Here is a 21,031-nt window from a genome sequence, read left to right as displayed (position 1 = left end):
CGGGCGGCGCGGGCGGTGCAGGTGCCGGGCCGGGAGCGAGCGGCGGCGGCGGCGGCGGCGGCACCATGGGCCGGGCCCGGCGCTTCCAGTGGCCGCTGCTGCTGCTGTGGGCGGCCGCGGCGGGGCCAGGTAGGGTCGGGGGCCGGGGTCGGCCGGCTGGCCGGGTCGTGGCGGGGGGCGCGCCGCGGTGACAGCCGGGCGGTCGCGGGGCCGCAGAGGCCGAACAATGCGCGCGGGGCCGGGCCGGGGCCCCCCTCCCCGGGACAAAGCGCAGCGCGGGCCGGGAGCCGCGAGCCGAGAGCCGCGAGCGGGGGAGGGGGCGCAGGCCCGGCCACCGTGCCGCAGCCCCCCCAACCCCGCACAGGCCCTGATCCCGGCAGGGACAAAGGGCCCGAGACCCCCCTCCAGCCCCAAGCCAGCCTTCTCGAGGCCGGCCCCGCTGTCCTTCTGTCCGATCCCAGTGTCCCTCTGTCCGCCCGTCTCTGAGTCCCCCAGTCTCTCTCCTTGTCCCCCTACCCTTGTCCTCTGTCCCTCTGTCTCCAAGACTGTCCGTCTCTCTGTCTGTCCCCCTGTCTCCTTGTCCCCTGTCCCCCGGCTCTCTAGCCTGTCTTTGTCCCCCACCTCTGTCCCTTGGTCCCTGTCCCCTTTCACTGGGTCACTCTGCCCGCCCCCCAGCATCCTCTCCATCCCCTGCTCTGTGCCCCTGTATTTCTGCCCTCCCTCTCTGCCCTGTCTCTGTCACCTCTGCTGCTCTGTCCCCCATCTGTCCCATTCCCTTGTCCCCTCTCCTTCTATCATTCCTGGTTCTCTAGCCCTCCCTGTCATCTGTCTGCCTCATTCCCCACTCTCTCCTGTCTGTCTGTCCCACTGTGTCCCTGTCCCCGGTCTCTTTGCCGCCCCTATCTACTGTCACATCCTCCATCCTGGACTTCCCCATCACCATCCTTCATTTCTGCATCTCTCTGTGCCCCTGGAGAGGAACTGAGTCGGGCAGGGCATCCTGAAGGGCCCTGGAGGGAAATGTGTGCGTGTGTGTGTGTGTGTGTGTGTGTGTGTGTGTGTGTGTATGAGAAGAAGTGTGTGGGGAACCTTGGCATGTGGGCACACACGTGGATCCAACAGATGCCTTCCAAACGCTGCCCCTCCCCAACCATTCACACACCCGGGCCACTATCTACAGAAAAGCCCCCTCCAGGACATCCAGGGAGCCCTCCATGTACCCTTATCATGCACTGTGAAAAGCTGGAGTCCTCCAAGACAGGGTGACCCTGAGACCCAGGACAAGGTCAGGAAATGTCACCCCCCACACCCACACTCTCACATTGTGTGTGCCTGGTTCCTGCCACCGGTCACCCCCTCCCCGGTGGGGGAAGCCGCTTGGGGTGGCGGGGAACGGATAACAGGGAGGTAGCTGAGCAGAAGTGGGAGGGCCAGAGGTCCTGTAGAAATGTGGGAGCTGTGACCAGATGGCACAGGTTTGGGGGCCTGCCTGGGTTTAAATTCTGGCTCATGCCATTTGCCAGTGTAGCCAATGGCAAGCACCCTTCTATCTTGGGGCCTCAGTTTCCCTTTCTGTAAAGTGAGGGTATTGAACTCAGTGACCTGAAAGGAAAGGAACTCCAGCTTGGATACCCGAAGGAGTTGCTGGCAAGTTGGGTGCAGTGACACCTTCCCCACTCCAGAGCTGAGGCCAAGTGTGCTTCTCCTCTCCTCAGGGCAAAGTGACGGGCTGAGTGTGGGCCTGTCACCCTCCACCTTGCTTTCTGCTATAGTCTTCTGTCATCGCTTCAGAACTTTCACCATTACCTCCTTGCTTTGTAGACAAGCCACAATTTCCCGGATGGGCGCTTTAGAACTTAAGCTACATCTCCATCCACTTTTGTTTCTCTTTCTTTCGTTGTTAGGCCAGCTCATAGACTCCTAGAACCATTGAATCCAGTGAACAGAGAACTTGAGGGTGTTTTAGAACCACTGGCTCCCAGAAGCCCAAAGTCTTTAGACTCTTGACTCCTTTAAAATTCTAGAGCCTCGCTGGCATTTGCATTCTAGCCTCCTGACACCTTCAAAACTCTGAAACCTTTACCTCTCGGAGATCCCGAATCTTGACACCTCTGAGGTCTAGAATCGTGGGAGATTGGATTCTCAGAATCCGAATACTGCCTAAGAGGACCACCTCCCCAGGTCCAGAATCTTTTCGCCAGCTCTTCTGGGAGGGAGCTCTCCAGGCTTGTCCCTCCTGTGGTTTTAAAGTCTCTGCTTCCTGGTCCCTAATCCCTTCTGTCAACTTTCTCTAGATGAAATGACGGGGGACTTTACCAGTTGGGAGAGAGCTAGGTGTCATCGGAAGCACTCTGGAACCGGCTCGGGTGTAGTTCTGGGTCTGCCCCTGCCCCATCCCACTCTGATCTTCACTTCCCCTCCTGTAAAGCGTGGGGTAGGCAGCTGAAGTATCTGATCCCAGGGGGCCCTGCCTGCTTTCCTTTTCATTGGCTATTTCTGAATGGCTTTGGCCACCGGATTCTTGGAGGTGTCCGTGGTCCTCACCTTCCCCTCTTTGTCACTCCCCTTCCCCTCTCACCTTGGCCAGCCAGCAGGAGTAGAGACAGGAGCTGGGGTTCATTTACACCCTTTCAAAACTGTATTCTCTTCCCCCTGGCTCCCTCATCTACCAGCAATATCAGAAAAGGATGATGAGATGTATGCCAACAGAAAGAAGGGTCCAGGGTGGACGGGCAAGAGGGATTGAGAGACGGATGGGTTGCCTGCCTAGAGATGCAGGCAGGCAGAAGCAGAGACCCATAGGCCAGGGACTGGATGGCCCAGAAGGGAGCACGGGAAACAGACCTCCAGATCCAAAGAAAAGATGAAGAGGCTACTCAGAGTTGGGGGGGTGGGGTGGGCTGATGGAGGGAGAGTTTGTTAATCCCGAATAATGTTTCCCTTCCCAGGGACTCGCTCTTCCCCGCCTCCTAAAGTTTGGGCCGGCCACTCTGAGAAGCAGGGTTCTGCCTCTGGCCTCCACCCACCCATGAGCTGGATGCCTGCGTCCCCAGAGCAGGGGGTCAGGTTCCCCGAGGGATTCCAAGACCTTAGATGCAGCAGGGCTGGGGCCTGGGGTGGGTTAATGTCGTGCGAGCCTGGCCTGTCCCCATCTTGGGGAACACAAAGGCAGCTTTCTCTCTCTGGGTGGGGTGGGGGTGGGAGGCCGATCTCGCTAGTGCCCAGTGGCCTGTGGCAGCGCGACCCGACCCGAGCACCCACTGGCTCCCGCCCGTGCAGACCCCAGGCCCGTAGGTCCTCTAGAGGAACCAGGCACAGGCGCCTGAGTAGACACCCAGTGGGGCAAGAGGGCGGCGGCAGAGCCCGGGTTCTTCTGGACGGGGGTGAATATAGAGGGTGCTGGGGGTGGAAGAGAAGACAGCGAGGGCTCAGTGCACCCTTCCTGGAGCAGGAATTCTTCCCCTGACCCCACACCCAGGGGGAACCTCCGGAGGACTCCCCCACCCCCTGACTGGGCTGGAGGCCCGGAATCCAGGGAGTTCTGAATATCCCAGGAACGTGGGGACCACAGGGGGAACTTTGTATGCGAGGCTGCTGACTCACCTCGACGCCCCCACCTGATGCTTGCCTCACAGAGGGAAGGGGGACAAGAGGCCTAAGGAGTCAGGGCTGTGGTTCTGGGGGGCTGACGGCTGTGGCCCTGGAGCCAAAAGTTCCCAGGAGATCCTGGAGCCGGGGGCCTAGAGTCCTGGGTCTGAGGGAGCAGAAGTCTAGGGGATCTGTGTTAGGGTGAGGAGGGGCTGGGGTCTTGGACTCTGGGTCTGAGGGAGGAGGGGGCTGGGGGGCTTGAACTCCTGGGTCCAGAGGGAGATGGGCACTGGGATCCCAGACTCCTGGGTCTTGATGGAGGGTGGGGCGCAAGTGCAGACTCCTGAGTCCTGAGAGAGGAAGTCCTGGGTGGGGGTCCCACTCCAGGTTTCTGAGGGAGGAGGGGCTGGGACCCTGATGCCTAGGTCCTGCGAATACAGGCGCCTTCACAAGGCTGAGCTGGGGAAGAATTGATGCTTTGTGTGAGGATGTTCGGACTCCGCCATTGATGGGGGGCTGGGGGGGGTTCTGTCAGGACGCAGGGATGTACCACCTCCCTAGGGGAGGATGGGGGGGGAGAAGGCAGGATGCCATGAGCCCCCTGGGGAGAGGCTATGGAGGGGGCGGCTGTGACCTTCCCGGAACTGTGACCTTGAGACTCCCTTGGGTATTCGCTGACTCAGGACCCAGGAAGTGCTCCCCCCACTCTCTTTAGTCTCCGTGGAAGCATCCACCAGCTGTGTAGTCTGGACCCCTGGTTCCTGAAGGAAGAGGGGGCTGAGGGCCCAGAATCCTGGGTTTGAGGAGGGAGAAGGCTGGGGGCTTGCGACTTCTGGATTTGAGGGAAGATGCTGAGAACCCAGATTCCTGATCCTGATGGAGAAGGAAGCTAGGACCTGGGACTCCCGGATCCTGGGAGAGGAGGCAGTTGGGGGGCTGGATTCCTGGGTCTAAAGGAGGAGAGTGTTGGACTCTGGGTCTCTACACATCACCTGCTCAGCCACTCTTTCCCAAACCCTCCCTAGTCCCTTTTTTCCAGGCAGTTTAAAGGGCCAGTGCCCCAGTCACCAAAGCTCAACCCCTCGCTGACCAGAAAGTCTTGCCTCACCACCCCCCAACCCCGAAACAAAAGCTCCTGGGACATTAATATTCCAGGCACAGACACTGTTGGTTACTGACTCCTCAGGAGGGGGAGGGAATAAAACAAAAGCCCCCCACCCTTACCCCATGTGCTCCCTAAAGCAGAGAGCAGGGGATACGCTTGGGGGGTGGGTTGCAGACCCAGAGGTCCTGAGGGCTCCCAAGAGATGTTGAGTTTCTGCCACTGACTTGCCTGGGACCCCTGAGCCTCATTCTCTGCATCTGTAAAATGGGGGGCTAGCTCTAGGGCTAGTCCTGAGGACCAGGATCCACGGATAGCCTTCAAGATGTTTTTTAAAAAAGTGCCCGGATGTGCAAACAGGCCAGTTCAGTTTTCACAGGAATAAGCATGTTTCTGGAGGTTGGAATAACAGCATCACAGAGGGCTCCCTGAGCCTCAGGTTCTGGGCTGATTCTTGTGAATCAGGCCCTGGCGTCATCCCCACTTTACAGACGGGGCATCTGAGGCTCAGGAAGTTTAAGCCATTTGTCCCAGGTCACATAGATGGCAAGTGGTCCATCTGGGATCAGCCCAAGTGTTTAAGATGAGAATAATGTCCTGTCACAAAGTTGTCGTGAGGCTGAAATGCCTAGCACGTGAGATTCAGGCATCAGTCTCCCCAGATATTTATCAAGGGTCAAGCACACTTCCACGCACTAGGGTGCAGCAACAAACCCAAGAGATTACAATCCTGCCTTCGTGGGGGTGTATATTCGAGTAATGGGGGACAACCAACAAGTGTGCAAATGAATAAAACAATTTCAGTGAAAGTTCCATACAGGATATAAAACAGTGGTGATGAAATAGAAAGAGTTCTGGGGACTTCCCTGGTGGTCCAGTGGCTAATGGTGGTCCACGCTCCCAATGCAGGAGGTCTGGGTCTGATCCCTGGTCTAAGTGAAGGTCCCACATGTCTTGGGGCAACTAAGCCCATGAGCTGTGACTACTGAGCCTGCGCACTCTAGAGCCTGTGCTCCACCACAGGAAAAGCCCATGCACTGCAACTATCCAGCTGATGTGTTAAGACTGGTCTTGCCGGGAGAAAGGTATGGAAGTAGGGAGACTCACAAGTAGCTCTTGAAGGACCAGGCCAGAGATAGTGTCACTGGATGATATGACAAAGGTGAACAGGTTTGGGATATATTTTAGCAGAATGGATAGATCTTGCTGATGGAGTGGGTGTTAGAGATGAGGGAAAGGGTGAAAGCGTGTATGATTTTTAGGTGTTTTGGCCTGAGCAACCAGGTTGTGACATTTACTGAGACTGAGAAAACTTGAGAAGGAAAATGTTTAGTGCCAGGATTGGACATATTAAGATTACTATTCAGGAAAGTGCTAGATAAACCCCTAAGAGGGCCTTAAATTCACAAAACATTACATTCAAAGATAAAAGAAGCCGGAAGTTGGTATCCGAGGCTTTTATGACAGCTCCACATCATCACCAGAGACCCAGGCATCTTCCAGTTCTCAGTTCCCGAACTCCATCGCATCCTAGTTTCAGGCAGCACAAAGGTGACCAGGTGGAAAAAGGACTTGTCCCCTTTCTTTAAAAAGTCCTCTTGCAACTTCCATGGTGATCTAGTGGCTGAGACTCCGTGCTCCTGATGCAGGGAGCCTGGGTTTGATCCCTGGTCTGGGGGCTAGATCCCACATGCCACAACTAAGAGTTGACATGCTGTGACTAAGACCTGGCATGGCAAAAAAAAATTTTTTAAGTCCCCTCAAATGATCAAAGGACACTTTTCCTGATATCTAGTCGGACAAAACTTTATCACGTGGCCTCACTTAGCTGCAAGGGAGTCTGGGAAATTTCTCTTTCTGCTGGATGTAGGGCAACCGTAAGGGCTTCCCAGGTGGCTCAGTGGTAAAGAATCCACCAGCCAATGCAGGAGACACAGGAGATGTGGGTTCGATCCCCGGGTTGGGAATATCCCCTGGAGGAGGAAATGGCAACCCACTCCAGTATTCTAGTCTGGAAAATCCCATGGACTGAGGAGCCTGCTGGGCTGGACAGTCCCTGGTGTGGGGTCGCAAAGAGTCGAACATGACTTAGTTGATGAGCACAGCACAGGGCAACCATAAAATACAATCAGGATTCTTTTACTAAAGAGAAAGGGAAGAGTGTATACTGACTAGGAAGCTAGCTGTCTCTGCTTTCTCCCTGCCCTCCGGAATTAATCTTTTCCACCCTTCAGCCCCCAAATCAGGTTACCTATCCCTCTTACAGGGACTGAAACACTTCTGATGGGATTTATGTCTACCTCCCCATAAATCTTGAAGGCCTTCCAGGACAGGGACCTCATCTGACTCATCCCTGGGCACCCAGCCCCTGAAAACCTCCCTGCAGCACAAATGAATGAATGAGACAGAATGTAAGAGATAGGAAAGAATAGTTATCCAGAATTTAAAGGTGAATAACCAAGGACTTCCCTGGTGGTCTGGTGATTAAGACTCCCTGCTTCCAGTGCAGGGGGTATGAGTTTGATCCCCGGTCAAGGAACTAAGATCCCATGTGCTGCATGACATGGCCAAAAAAAAGTGAATAATCAAATTTGATCATGGCCCTTTCCTGCTTCAGTTCCTGGCCTTCAGGATAAAAGCTGATCTTGTAGCTTGACTGAGACCCTTCACAAGCACATGCCACAATCCTCACCAATGCTGGACACCTTTCACCCAGACAAGCAGGAGTGGGTGTGGGTGCAGGATGCAGAATTGGGAGACCTCGAGGCAGATCTTGCCTCTGCCACTGTCAGGCTGTGACCTTGGCCAAGTCATTTTCTCGCTCTGGAACAAATTTTCTCATCTAAAAAATGAGAACTGGAAAAAAAAAAGGTGGGGATTGATAATAGTGCCTCCCTTATTCAGGTATTGTGATGATTAAGTGGAAATTATATAGGTAATGCCCTTAGCACAAAGCCTGGAACAGAAATTGCCTAATAAACAGTTGCTATGATGGTTATTGTTATTTTGAAGATGACAGCGACATTGATAATGCTGATGATGATTAATCTCAGTTTTGAGCTTCACTCTGCATTGTTTACTTGGCTGGAAACACCCCCTTACTAATCCCTTACTTCATTCCTCTGATGGATTAATCAGAGTAAGTTAACTGCTGTAACAACAGCCCTGAAATCTCAATGGCTTAACCAAAAAATGTATTTCTCGCTCATGCTACAAGTCCTCTGCAGGCAGGTAACACGGGGTGGAAGGTCAGGGCCTCGGACTCCTTCCAGCTCATAATCCTATTCTCCTCTGGGCTCCTAGGGGTCCTCCCCATTCTGCCAGTATGAAGGATTGCGGGTGAGATGAGCCAGGCTGGAGGAGGTGTTTTTCTTCTGCCTACAGCCTATTGGCCAGAAATCAGTCATGGGGCCCCACGGAAGCACAAGGGATCCTAGGAAATGTAGCCTAATAGTGTGTTGTCCCTTGAGGGCTTCCGTGGAGGCTCAACTGGTAAAGAATCTGCCTGCACTGTGAAAGACCTGGGTTTGAACCCTGCATTGGGAAGATCCCCTGGAGTGGGTACAGCTACCCATTCCAGTATTCTGGCCTGGAGAATTCAATTCTATACAGCCCATGGGGTCACAAAGAGCTGGACATGACTCAGTGACTTTTACTTCAGTGTGTTGTACCAGTTAACATTAGCCATGTTAAGTGAAGTGAAGTGAAGTCGCTCAGTCGTGTCCGACTCTCTGCGACCCCATGGACTGTAGCCTACCAGGCTCCTCTGCCCATGGGATTTTCCAGGCAAGAATACTGGAGTGGGTTGTCATTTCTTTCTCCAGGGGATCTTCCCAACCCAGGGATCGAACCCAGGTCTCTTGCATTGTAGGCAGATGCTTTTACCATCTGAGCCACCAGGGAAGTCCCTCCAAAACATTGTGACTTTGAACAGCAATTATGTTTTTGCTCATGACTCTGGGAGTCAGCAGTTTGGATTGGATCAACTGGGCACTTCTTCTCTTGGTCTCATCTGCGGTCACTCATATGGCTGCAGTCACCCAGTGATGCCACGGGGGCTGGATAGTCCATAATGGCCTGACTCCCGTGGCTGGCATTTGGTGCTGGGCTTCTGTCTCTCTGTGTGGTCTCTCATCCTCAAGGAGGCTGGCCCGGGCATCTTCACCCAACAGTGTCAGAGCAGCAAAAGGGCATGAGTGGAAGCTGTGAGGTCTCTTGAGATCTAGGCTCCAGAACTCATTCAATATCACTTCTAGCAAATTCTGTTGATCAAAGCAAGTCACAAGCCCTCCCCAGATTCGCAGGGTCAGAGTGCTTTGTTAATGGGAAGAGCAGCAGGAATTTCCCTGGTGGTTCAGTGGTTGTGGTTAAGATTCTACACTTCCACTGCAGGGTGTGGGGGTTCAGTCCCTGTTTGGGGGACTAAGATCCCACAAGTTGTGCTACACAGCCTTAAAAAAAAAAAAAAAAAACGGGAAGAGCAGCAAACGTAACTCTACAGGGATGGGAAGAATATCTCATCCATCTCTGCAGACAAGTTAAAACATGTGCTCAGGTGTGAAAGATGGGGTTTGGTGAACACACAACAGTTTCCCATACCCGGTGGATTGCTCGCTCTTTATTTATTTATTTGCTCACTCTTTAAAATGTGGATCCAGTGGAGCTTTCTTCTAGAATCTTCTCTGATCACTCATCTCCCTGGGTGGTCTTAGTCTCCACTTCCTCTGGGCTCCCAGTGTGACCTGTGCTCCCCCACCCACTCCTTAGAGCCACTGGATCTTGACTGCAGCTCCTCTAGAGCAGGGGGCAGGTTTTATCCGTCTCCTGGATTCCAGCCCACAGGAAATGTTGGGTGTAATGAACTGCATGGGAGGGGAAGGAGAGGTATTGGAAGTTTGGATGGGTGAGGATCCGAGGGAGAGAGCAAAGACTGAATTGTACCCTTCAATGAGTCTCTTACCCTGTTTCTCTGTCTACTGGTCCAGGGGCAGGACAGGAAGTACAGACGGAGAATGTGACAGTGGCTGAGGGCGGGGTGGCCGAGATAACTTGCCGACTGCACCAGTATGATGGATCCATAGTTGTCATTCAGAACCCCGCCCGGCAGACCCTCTTCTTCAATGGTACCCGAGGTGCGTGCTGGGATTCCAGAGCCTGAGTCTTGGAAGAGGAGAGGGCTGGGACTGACTGAAGACAGAGCTGAGACTCTGGTCTCCTGGATCTGAGGGAGGAGGAGGCTGGGGCCTGGACTCCTGGTCGGGTGAGAGGGGCTGAAACATTCTGGGTACCCAAGAGAGTAACTAGGTGGGCACCTTTGACACCTGGGTGTGGTTGGAGAAAAGAGACGGCCGAACTGTAAGCTCCTGGAGGAAAGGTGGGACTTCTGAGGTGTGGATTCCCCAAGTTCACTCCCACCTCTTCACTCTCTAGCCCTGAAGGATGAGCGTTTCCAGCTTGAGGAGTTCTCCCCGCGCCGGGTACGGATCCGGCTCTCAGATGCTCGCCTGGAGGACGAGGGGGGCTACTTCTGCCAGCTCTACACAGAGGACACCCACCACCAAATTGCCACACTCACTGTACTGGGTAACGTCCTGCCCCGCCTCAGATCCATCCTGTCTCCTTTCTCCTTTGCTCATCCCTTATCCTGAGACTTGACCCTGCCTGTTTTTAACCTTCTGGACATCTGCTCCCAGTAAATATGGCCGGTTTTCCTGACCCTTTGCCTCTGTGTTTGACGCTTTGTTCCCCTTGCTCCCTGGAATCCTGCAGTTTGGTTACTCTGAGCCCACCTTGGTCCCTCTCTTGACCTCCCTCTTGTCCCCTTCTCCCTGTGGCAGTGGCCCCGGAGAATCCTATAGTGGAGGTCCGGGAACAGGCGGTGGAGGGCGGCGAGGTAGAGCTCAGCTGTCTTGTTCCACGGTCCCGCCCGGCTGCTCTCCTGCGCTGGTACCGGGACCGAAAGGAACTGAAAGGTACAACCTGGCGGTGGGGATGGGAGTGGGCTGGAGAGGGGCGAGACTTACGAGACAGGGTTCCAGGAGGTGAGGCTTGGGAAAGGCTTGTTTATATATGGATGGGGCTTGAGGAAGAGTGCATAGGTTTGGCGGACATTACTACTCAATATATTGGGCTTCTCTGGTGGCTCAGTCGGTAAAGAAATTGCCTGTAACGCAGGAGAACACCTACAGCTCAGGAGACCCAAGTTCAATCCCTGGGTTGGGAAGATCTCCTGGAGAAGGAAATGGCAACCCACTCCATTCTTCTTGCCTGAAAAATCCCATGGACAGAGGAGTCTGGCGGGCTAACAGTCCATGGGGTCGCAAGAGTCGGACATGACTTAGCGACTAAACCACCACTCAATATATACCCATTGAATGAATTATTAGATGAGAGGGCGTGGGGAGAGAGAGCGAGGAGCTTTGGGAAGAGACACGGGGTTTGGGGCCTGATTTGGAGAGGGGCGTGGTTCGGAGGACTAGAGGTGAGGCTGTGGGTAAGGGGTGGAGCTTGGCAAATAGCCTGCTTTAGGATTGGCCAGGTGGGAGGTTGTGCCTTCGGTGGGCGGAGCCATAGCCCTGACTTGACAGTTTCTGGGCGGGGCTTGGCAGGAGTGACCAGCGGCCAGGAAAATGGCAAGGTCTGGAGCGTGGCAAGCACGGTGCGGTTTCGTGTAGACCGCAAGGACGATGGCGGTATCGTCATCTGCGAGGCGCAGAACCAGGCGCTACCCTCCGGACACAGCAAGCAGACGCAGTACGTGCTGGACGTGCAGTGTAAGTGCCTGGCAGGCCAGCGCCCGGCGGGGAAAGAGGGTTCCAATGCGCCTGCCTCCTGTCCCCGGGAGAATTCCTAGTCCTGCATAACCCAGATAACCACTTTCCCATCTCACTCCTGCCCACAGACTCCCCTACGGCCCGGATCCATGCCTCCCAAGCTGTGGTGAGGGAGGGAGACACACTGGTGCTGACGTGTGCTGTGACGGGGAACCCCAGGTGAGCTTTGGGGTCCGAGATTCCTGGGTCCTGCGGAGAATAGGTGACCTGGACACCTGAAGCTGGAAGAACAGAGGGGGCTGAGACCCAGCCTTCTGAATCCTGAGAAAGAAGGGATCTGGGGCTAGATGGTGAGGAAGGAGGCTGTGGGTCCCCAGTCTCCTGGGTTCTCAGGGTGGAAGAGGCTGGGGTGGGGGTGGGGCTAGGCTTCCTGAGATCCTGCTGATGGGTGGAAGTTGGGCTCGGGACTCTTGGTTTTCAAGGATGAAAGGTCTAGTAAGGATTCTCTTATTTGGAGATGTCGCATATCTAGATTTCTGAGACGTCAGAATTGGGTGCTGACACCTGCGTCCCTACCTCTCATTATATCCCCGCCCAGGCCTAACCAGATCCGCTGGAACCGCGGTAATGAGTCTTTGCCCGAGCGGGCGGAGGCAGTCGGGGAGACGCTTACGCTGCCCGGCCTGGTATCCGCCGATAATGGCACCTACACCTGCGAGGCGTCGAACAAGCACGGCCACGCGAGGGCGCTCTATGTGCTCGTGGTCTACGGTGAGGACCTGAGGGCCGGGCTCAGCGTAGGGACGAGGCCTCCCGGGGTCTCCTCGCCGTCCTGGGTGGGACTGGGCTTTGGGAACAGGCAGGATGAATTGGATGGTGTTTGAGGCTCCGACCTATGCAAAGAATGATTCCAGGGGGTCAAAAGCCCACAGAGTTCTTATAGTTCTGGGACCAGACTGTTCTGCAGCGTCCTGTTGCAGGTAACTTTGTGCCTTAGTTTCCTCATCGGTAAAGTGGAAATAAACAACAGCACCTACCTCATAGGGTTGTTGTAAAAAATTTTGAGCTAAATATAGAAAGCAGTTGGAGGTTGGTAGCACAAAGAAGTGTTATGTATTTAGCTCCTATGACGGTGCGGCAGGAATTTTGGAGTGGCTGGGCCCTAGATCAGCGGTTTAAATACCTGGAGCGTTTTAAACAAGATGCGAAGAGACTTAGGTCTGAAGTCAAAGAAAAAGGATGTGCTATTTCTTTTTCTCTGGGGGGAGGAGGCAGGTAGGTATTAGCGAAATGACTGGGGCCCAAGTCAGGCAGTGTACAAACCAACACGCATTCCTTGAAGAAGTGGAACATCAAGAATGGCGCCAGGAGCTTTGCTCAGTGGCAGTGTTGTAGCCAATGAGGTTTATCTGAGGCGCAATTTTTGCTAATTGGAAAAAAAAAAAAAAAAGGCGCCAGGGAAAGGGCCCACCAGGTGGCGGTAATTTGCGAGGCGTGGCACATAAGGGGGCGCGGTTGGACGTGGCGTGCAGAATGGTTTAAGACATTGCCAGCTATGGGCCCGGGCTGGGACCGTCCTCTGATGACCTGGGCCTGCGCCCTGTCCCTCTGGCAGACCCTGGTGCGGTGGTAGAGGCTCAGACGTCGGTGCCCTACGCCATTGTGGGCGGCATCCTGGCGCTACTGGTGTTTCTGATCATCTGTGTGCTGGTGGGCATGGTCTGGTGCTCGGTACGGCAGAAGGGTGAGTGGGGGCGGGGTCAAATTCAGCGACGGGTGTGGTTGGTTGTGGCGTCCAGAAGGGGGTGGGGCCTAGAACCCGATTCGACAGAGGGCGGGCGTAGAGCCAGGGCAAGGGGGCGGAGCCTAGATCCAAGATTGGAAACTTGAGACCCAGATCCCGAAAGGGGCGGGTCTTTAGGTCCAGGAACTTAAAAGGGGTGAAGGGTTGGAGCTGAATAAAGGACGTACGTTTGAATTCCTAATTGGCGAATTCGGTGGGAGCGGAGCAAGGGGATACTACCTAGAGGACGGATAAGGGTTGATCTTTCAGTGAACTTGTGAAGTCCTCCTAATTCTGCTTTTCTCTCTCTGCCCGTTTTGCTCTTCCCTGGACTTGACCCTCAACCTGTATGTTCCATCTCTCCCTCTTCATCTGATGTATTTTGTCTGCCTCCCCGTCCAACTCCTGGGTCCACACGTATCTGTGGCCTCTGCCGGGGGGGGGGTCTGTCACCCCTCAGGCTCCTATCTGACCCATGAGGCCAGTGGCCTAGATGAGCAGGGAGAAGCGAGAGAAGCCTTTCTCAATGGCAGCGATGGACACAAGAGGAAAGAAGAATTCTTCATCTGACCCCACCTCCACCCCAGGCCTGGGCCTGGGCTGGGGTCCACCCCACTGCCAGCTGCAAAGACATTTACCAGAGTCTGGGATGGTGGGCTTCTCCCCCCACCACTAACACCTCAGACGCTTGGACAGGGATGGGGGTGTTGGCTGCCTGGGTCTCTACAAGGGCCAGAAGCAAGGGCCCAGAGGTCTGGGTCCCCCAATGTGGGGGCAAGGGCCAAAGGTCCAGACCCCCTAAGTCCAGGGAGGGCGGTAGGGATTGGGTTGGGGTAAGATAACTGGGGGAAGGCCAATGCCCCTAGGCTGCAGTCCCAGGTCTTGTGGGGAGGGGTCAGATTCTGGGAAGGGTGGGGTGGGCAGGGAACGGGAACAGAGATTTCTTTGGGGGTTCCAGACCCCTTGCCAGCCATTGTAGGAGTTCCACAGAGCTCTGGGCACCTCTTTGCAAAGCCATGTTTGCACGGTGGGGGTAAGGGTGGGGGGAGGGCATGGAAACAGGGATTCTGTGTCTTTGTGTCATAACTTTGATGGGGGTGGTGAGGGAGACAGCCCCAACTTTGCTCCAGTCCCCTTTCCCCAGCTCCTGGGCTCTCCTCCCCTCCCCCCCACCAACATCTGTCCCATCCATCTTTGTCTCTGTCCACCCACTCCTGGGGGGGCCTTCCCCATCTCTCCTCCAGGCCCCCCGGGGAGGGGGAAAGGAGTCTGGGGGGAGGGTGCATTGCTCTCTATGGTTTTATATATAATATATTAAAAAAATAAAAAATCTGTATGAAAATATCAGATTGCACCCCCTCCCCCCATTCCTGGCTTTTGCCCCCTTTTTCTTGTTTAAAAAAAAAAACAAAAAAAACACATTTTGTACGGGGCGGGGAGGGGAAAGGGGAGGGGGTTCGGCAATCCCACTAACCACCATTAAACTGAGGAGAGAACAAGTTTTTGGGGTGGCTGTGTGTCTGTCCCTCTGCCCAGACCTGCACCATGTTGGGAGGGGTGCTGGACTAAGGGAGGGGGAGGAAGGGTGATGATTGCTGGTGGACTGTATAGGTCAGGAGAGGGTCCTTACATCTCCAAGGACACCTCCACCCTCCCAAGAAACCTGGGTTTTTTCTGGTCAGTCTTTCAGCCAAAAAGCACTGTCTTGTCCCTTCAGTAGCCACTGAGCTACCCTATCCCCACCCAATAGCCTGGACACTTCCCCTGCCTTATCCCTACCCCTGACATCAATCTCCAGAGGACCTTTCAATTACTGACATTTTGCCCTGTTAAAACCTGTCCCTGCCAGCTCTCTGTTCACCTCTAGACCAAGTCAAAGCTCCTGAGCCTGGCATTCCTGGCCCCTCATTCAGTCATCTAAATTTTAAACAAGTGATTCTTATTTTCAAGTAAAAAATATATTAACCTTACTTTGTACAAGGTGCTGCTCAAAGGGCTGGAGATGCCACGGTGAATAAAACAGGCAAAAGCTAGATGTTCCAGACAGCTTAGTGCTAACCACAGACTTGATCCTGTTCTAGGCACTGAGCCCCCAAAGTGAAAAACAGTGACTCCATTCTTGCCTTCTTTCCTTTTATGAGGAAAACATTCCAGCAAGGAAGCAAAACAAAACAAAACTCAATTTCAGGTTGCCATAAGTACTTCTGGGTTTCCTAGGTGGTGCAATGGTAAAGAATCTGCCTGCAGGAGACACCAAGAGGTGGCGGTTAGATCTCTGGGTCGGGAAGATCGCCTGGAGTAGGAAAGGGCAACCCACACCAGTAGTCTTGCCTGGAAAATTCCATGGACAGAGAAGCCTGGTGGGGTTACAGTCAAAGGGGGTGGCAAAGAGTTGAACATGATTGAGTACACACGTACACACGTACACACACACACACCCAAGTACTATTAAGATAAAAGGCAGAGTAAGGGGATATGGGGTACTGTTTTCTTTTAACTTACTATAGAAAACATCAAACATACAAAAGTGGAACAGGACAATTAAGCCCCATGCATCTGTCAATCTCAGCTTCAGCAATCATCTCACTGGCTCTGAGAGCCAATCCTGCTTTATTCATAACCCACTCACTTCTCTAGAGTCAATCCGGAGGTGCTATCTCAGAAACATCAGAGAAAACCTCTCAGATTGACACCTCTGCCAGGATATGAATGATGAGCAAATAGTTATTCAAAGATCAGAGGAGAAAGCATTTTCAGGCAAAGGGAACAGCAACGGGCAAGTGCCTAAGGTGGTAAGGCTCAGGTAGACAGGACCCCAGTGGATAGAGGAGGGGATGGGGGTGAAGTCAGAGATGAGTGGGGTTAGACCAGGTGTATAGCCCCTGAAAAGTGAAAGTTGCTCAGTCCTGTCTAGACTCTTTTCGACCCCACTCCATGGAATTCTCCAGCCATTTCTACTCCAGGGGTTCTTCCCAACCCAGGTATCAAACCCAGGTCTCCCACATTGCAGGCAGATTCTTTACCAGCTGAGCTACCAGGGAAGCCCAAGAATACTAGAGTGGGTTGCCTATCCCTTCTCCAGGGGATCTTCCCAACCCAGGAATCAAACCGGGATCTCCTGCATTGTAGGTGGATTCTTTACCAGCTGAGCTACCAGGGAAGTGAAAGTGTTAGTGGCTCAGTCTAGTCCGACTCTTTGCGATGCTATGGACTGAAGCCCACCAGGCTCCTCTGTCCATGGAATTCTCTAGGCACGAATACTGGAGTGGGTTTTCATTCCCTTCTCCAGGGGATCTTCCTGACCTTGGGATCGAACCTAGGTCTCCTGCATTGCATGCAGATTTTTAAACTTCTGAGCCGCTAGGGAAGCCCCAGGGACCTGATAAAGCCTTTGATTTTCTTTCCAAGTGTAATGGGATCTCATTGGAGAGTTTTCAATTGGAAAGTGAGTCATTTTGAGGAAGACTTAAGAATGCTGCAATAGCTTCCTATACTCTCAACGTAAAGTCTGGGCTCTTAACTTCACCTGGAGGAACTTCCCCTCCGTGACTGTGTTCCAGGCATACTAAACTGCTTTCACTTCCTCAAACCATTCAGCGTTTTTGTTTTTTTTTTTTTTTTTTAATTTGCCTCTAGGCCTTTGTCCTTGCTCTTCCCAGAGCCAAAGACTCCCTGGGGTGTGCGCCTCCTGTGACTCCCACAGCTTCCTCTGCTCTACCTCATCCCAAGTCTAAGCCCTCAGTTGTGATCCTGATTATATGTGAATCTCCTTCCTTTGATTGGGAGGCCGTCAGCATAGATGCTGGGTACGCTCGCTGCGGAAACCATAGTGCCCTCTAGCACAAGAGAACAATAAATGTTTATCCTGCTTGTGGGAAGGGAGGGTTGTGAGGGTTGGTAAGGGTCTCGTCCCTTGTGCCCAGACACCGAATGCAAACTGATCCCAATTACACCGAGGATGCCCGCTTCGCGCTAGTCCGCAGTCCCTCTGCGCACGCGCTAGAGTCAGTTTCCCTCCCCCTCCCCGCCCCGCCCCATAGCCCACCCCAGCACGCCCCACATATGCTAATCTCTGCGCTCCGGAGTATGGCCCCTCAGGGGAATATGCAAATCAACCCCTCCAGCGCCCTAGGCCTCCCATTGTCGCCCTAGCCTCCCATTGTCCCACACTAAGGTTATGCAAATGAGCAGGCCTCAGGTCCAGGATCCGGGCCGAGCCGGCACCCCCACCCCACTCTCGCAGCATCCTATTATCTGTAGGCGCGTTCATGCGAGCGCTCATGCACGCGCGAGCCTTGCCGTTTTTCTAGTTCGGTCCGGCTGCGGACTGTACCAAGTAAACCCGGACAGCGAGGGGCAAAGCCCGGAACCCCCTGCGTGAGCCTCATCGATGGCCCGACCCAGAGAGCCCCCATTCCCACTCTGCGACAGGAATGGTCTATCTCGTCGCGCAAGCGCCCTAGGCTTTTCACGCCCCTCGCACTCCCTCCTACCCCACTCGCAGCGCAGGCGCAGAGCCTGGGCGTGCAACCGCTGCCGCCGAGCCAGAACTGGGTCCGCCAGCGCCGGTGAGTGTCCGGGATGGAGGTGCGCGGGGCATGCTGGGAAGCGGGCACTACGGCAGCGCTGCATGATGGGAGTGACGGCTCCCGTCACCGAGGAGTCGGCAGCGGTCTTGGGCCGTGATGACTCGAGGGCGAGACCCAGGCTCCCTTTTCTTCCCCCACGCGGCTCTGTGCTGCTCTGGGGGCATCCTGGGAAAACCGGACGCCGTGCCCTAAAGCATTGTGGGAGTTTGGCTACTAGTCGTTAATGGATCTGGAGCATTCTGGGATTATCCTAGCTTCTTGCGGGGAACCGTCTCTTTTGTCACACACCTTCCGCTGAGCGTCCTGGGAGCTTGGAGTGCTTTGACGGAGAACGCCTTGGAAGGTGGTCGTTACAGGCCCAAGGCATCCTGGGAGAAATTGCAGTAGCAGGGCTCTGTGGGGACTGGTCCTTATAGTCCTAAGGTTTTGCTCTTGCTTCCTCTCTCTGGCATTGTGGAAACAGGTGCCCATTATGTTCGCGCTTGGCGTCTTGGGAGTTGGACATTGTGGGGTCTCCAGCACTGTGTTATGGTAGTGAGGGAGTCTCATTTATTCCCTTCTAAGATTGTGGAAGTCAGTCTGGCCCCCATTGTCATTGTAGGAATGGGACTTGAGCACCAAGGAATGTTTCCATCTGACATCTGGAATACTCTGGAAGGGGCTTAGTGTGCTGTGGGCTTGGGGAAGGGTAGGCAGGACTGCTGAGCAATGTCTTTTGGTAATCCCATAGGAAGCTGATTGTCCCTGGTGTATGGTTCCCAGTTAAAATATAGACCACCCCAAAAAAAAAAAATATATAGACCACCCAGTTAGATTTGAATTTCAGATAAACAACAAAGAATTGATTAATATACCTATGTTCCATGCAGTATTTGAGATGTACATTTCTAAAAGACCATCTGTTTATGTGAAATTGAAATTTAACAGGGTGTTGTATATTTTCATTTACTAAATCTGGCAACCTACCCTGGCATGAAGTAGAATTCCCAAATTAAATGGGGCCCTATAGGCAGTGGGGTCTCTGGTGGCTCAGATGGAAAAAAAAAAAAATCATCTGCCTGCAATGCAGGAGATTCAGGTTCAATTCCTGGGTTGGGGAGATCCCCTGGAGAAGGAAATGGCAATCTAGTATTCTTGCCTGGAGAATTCCATGGACAGAGGAGTGTAGTGGGCTACAGTCCATGGGGTAGCGAAGAGTAGGACACGACTGAGCGGCTAACACTATAGGCAATAGAGTATTATAAGAACTCTTCTTTAAAAAAAAAAAAAAAAGAACTCTTCTCTGCCGTTTATGAATTCTTTCTGTCCTTAAAGCCCAATCCAGGTGTCTTTAGAAAGCTCACCTGCCACTGATGCCAGCTTTACCATTCCCCAGCCTCCTCCAGGCTTCAATCTTAATCTTTTTCTCCTTAGTCCCCAGCATTAAACATGACCCTTTAGGCTTTGAAGGGATCATGTATTTTCCACCATATTACCCAATACCCAGCACGGGCCTTGGCAGGTAAGAGGTGCAGCTGAGGCTGCCAGCCCCTTCATAATTTGCTCAGCCTGGCACTCTGCTGTCAAGAAGCACAGTGAGAGACAAAAGAAGTGCCGTGTGTATGTGTGTAGTATTGATGAAGAGGGAGAGAAAGTAGAAGAGTCAGAAGGTGTCTTCAAAGAGGCAGAGGTGGTGTTTGGCTGGGGAGAAGTATAGAGGTTCTTGTATTTGAGGTGGGTTCAGAGAGAGATTAAGAGTTCTCCAGGCAGAGAGTCAGAAGGAGCCCATTCTAGACAGCAATTGCAGGATTACTAAGCCCCACAGTTGTGAAGAAGGGCTTCCCTGGTAGCTCAGCTGGTAAAGAATCCACCTACAATGCGGGAGACCTGAGTTCGATCCCTGGGTTGGGAAGATCCCCTGGAGGAGGACATGGCAACCCACTCCAGTATTCTTGCCTGGAGAATCCCCATGGACAGAGGAGCCTGGCATACTACAGTCCATGGGTCACAAAGAGCTGGACACAACTGAGTGACTAAGGACACAGTTGTGAAAAATCTTGGTGTTCACAGGGAGAGGTGAGAGTCTGAAATGACTGGAGTTTATAGAGGGTTGGGGTGGAGATAGTAATAGCCACCATTAATGGAGTACCTGCCACCTATCAGCATTTGATACAATGAATCTACTGAATTTTCAAAAAATCTCTTCAGCTGAAGGATCATTTTTTTGAGAGGTAGGATGACATGGCTTTAAATCCTAGTTCACCCACCCACGATTTGACCTTGGGCTACTTGTTAATCCTCTTTGTGCTTCAGTTTCCTCATCTGTGCAAAGGAGATAGTAATCTGTCTTAGTATGGTTACAAGTACATAGATTAAGCTCTAGAAGATTTTTTTTGTACCTAGGAGGAAATAGACTAGAGAAAGTAGGCCCTTTGCTTGAAGCTGCACAATTAGAATGTGGCAGATTTAGATTCAGACCTAGACATCCTCTTGCCAAGGTGTAAACTGATAAAGAATTAGGGTTGACAGTCACAAATTCAGCGCAGCCAACTAGTTGTTTAAATACAGAATGACTTCTAGACTGGTTGGTGTATTACCAGTATACCAAGTAATCCCTACCCCTGCTTGCCAATTTGGAGTCTTCTCCCAACTCCAGGCTTACCCAGAGCCCAGCAAGTAAAGAATTAATGCCTGGCAAGAGGCCCGTGTTCCACTCTCAGTCCTGATTGGTGCTCGTGTTAGTACTCCTTGTTAAATAATTTGAAATATTACCCTTCACACCCCATTGAATGAGACCAGATGGGGAATGTAAAGCCTACAAGAAGGACAGAGCCTGCAGTCAAGGCCCTATAGACAGCCTAGGACAGAGCTGGGATCATCTTTGCCTTACCCAGACTGAGCACTCGGAGTCCCAGGAGGCAGATGCTATGTAAAAATTTATTGTCGCCACAGGTCTCTCCTTCCCGGTCCAGTATCCTCTCTACCAGCCGACATCCGCATTAGAGGACCTGTGGGCCAGGTGTGGCTGTGGAAAGCTGGCCAGCGAGGGACACTGACCAGCTTCTGCTCTGCTCCTGTCTCCTGTCCCCTCCCCCGGCCATGACAGAGACCCGTGAGCCAGCTGAGACTGGGGGCTACGCCAGCTTGGAAGAAGACGATGAGGACCTTTCTCCAGGTGGAGATGGGCTTAGAGGCGGTAGTGTCGGCTTGTATATCA

At 53.3% G+C, this 21,031-nt stretch overlaps 2 protein-coding genes, 1 long non-coding RNA gene and 1 other non-coding gene across 6 annotated transcripts in view; 3 read left to right on the top strand and 1 right to left on the bottom strand.

Annotated features, from left to right (window-relative positions):
• On the top strand, positions 1–14,095 carry CADM4 (cell adhesion molecule 4). The gene is made up of 9 exons (XM_065926245.1): positions 1–129; positions 9,676–9,822; positions 10,121–10,273; positions 10,528–10,662; positions 11,299–11,463; positions 11,592–11,682; positions 12,062–12,234; positions 13,079–13,207; positions 13,707–14,095. The coding sequence occupies exons 1-9, from the start codon at positions 66–68 to the stop codon at positions 13,814–13,816; spliced, it is 1,167 nt and encodes a 388-aa protein (XP_065782317.1). The 5' UTR covers positions 1–65; the 3' UTR covers positions 13,817–14,095.
• LOC136161413 (uncharacterized) lies at positions 5,593–17,873 on the bottom strand. 2 transcript variants are annotated; one of them, XR_010661728.1, is made up of 3 exons: positions 17,740–17,873; positions 9,651–10,011; positions 5,593–6,417 (listed from the first exon to the last, which is right to left on the bottom strand). It is a non-coding gene; the product is annotated as an uncharacterized lncRNA (long non-coding RNA). The 2 variants fall into 2 exon arrangements; XR_010661727.1 differs by lacking the exon at positions 5,593–6,417 and adding an exon at positions 9,230–9,552.
• Positions 12,833–12,969, top strand: LOC136161972 (U4 spliceosomal RNA). Its single transcript, XR_010661829.1, has one exon. It is a non-coding gene; the product is annotated as a U4 spliceosomal RNA (small nuclear RNA).
• Positions 17,608–21,031, top strand: part of ZNF428 (zinc finger protein 428) — a 7,561-nt gene continuing 4,137 nt past the window's right edge. The window contains exons 1-2 of one of the 2 annotated variants that reach the window (XM_065926247.1): positions 17,608–17,814; positions 20,767–20,989. In XM_065926247.1, coding sequence (XP_065782319.1) covers positions 20,914–20,989 — 76 coding nt within the window. In that variant the 5' untranslated portion in view covers positions 17,608–17,814; positions 20,767–20,913. Of the gene's footprint in view, positions 17,815–18,063; positions 18,179–20,766; positions 20,990–21,031 lie in introns of those variants that run through there. The other variant, XM_065926248.1, reaches the window with a different exon arrangement.

This window comes from Muntiacus reevesi, chromosome 2 (genome assembly GCF_963930625.1).
Source record: "Muntiacus reevesi chromosome 2, mMunRee1.1, whole genome shotgun sequence".
NCBI lineage: Eukaryota > Metazoa > Chordata > Mammalia > Artiodactyla > Cervidae > Muntiacus > Muntiacus reevesi.
The sequence above is the reverse complement of the archived record's forward strand: the minus strand, read 5'-3'. Positions and strand labels throughout refer to the sequence as shown.

What these genes read in the sequence shown, in the direction of transcription:
- CADM4 (XM_065926245.1), top strand. Translation starts at nt 66, where the DNA reads ATGGGCCGGGCCCGGCGCTTCCAGTGGCCGCTGCTGCTGCTGTGGGCG. An exon ending in CTTCTTCAATGGTACCCGAG is followed by an intron (nt 9,823 to 10,120) that starts GTGCGTGCTGGG and finishes TTCACTCTCTAG; the next exon opens with CCCTGAAGGATGAGCGTTTC. An exon ending in GGACCGAAAGGAACTGAAAG is followed by an intron (nt 10,663 to 11,298) that starts GTACAACCTGGC and finishes GGGGCTTGGCAG; the next exon opens with GAGTGACCAGCGGCCAGGAA.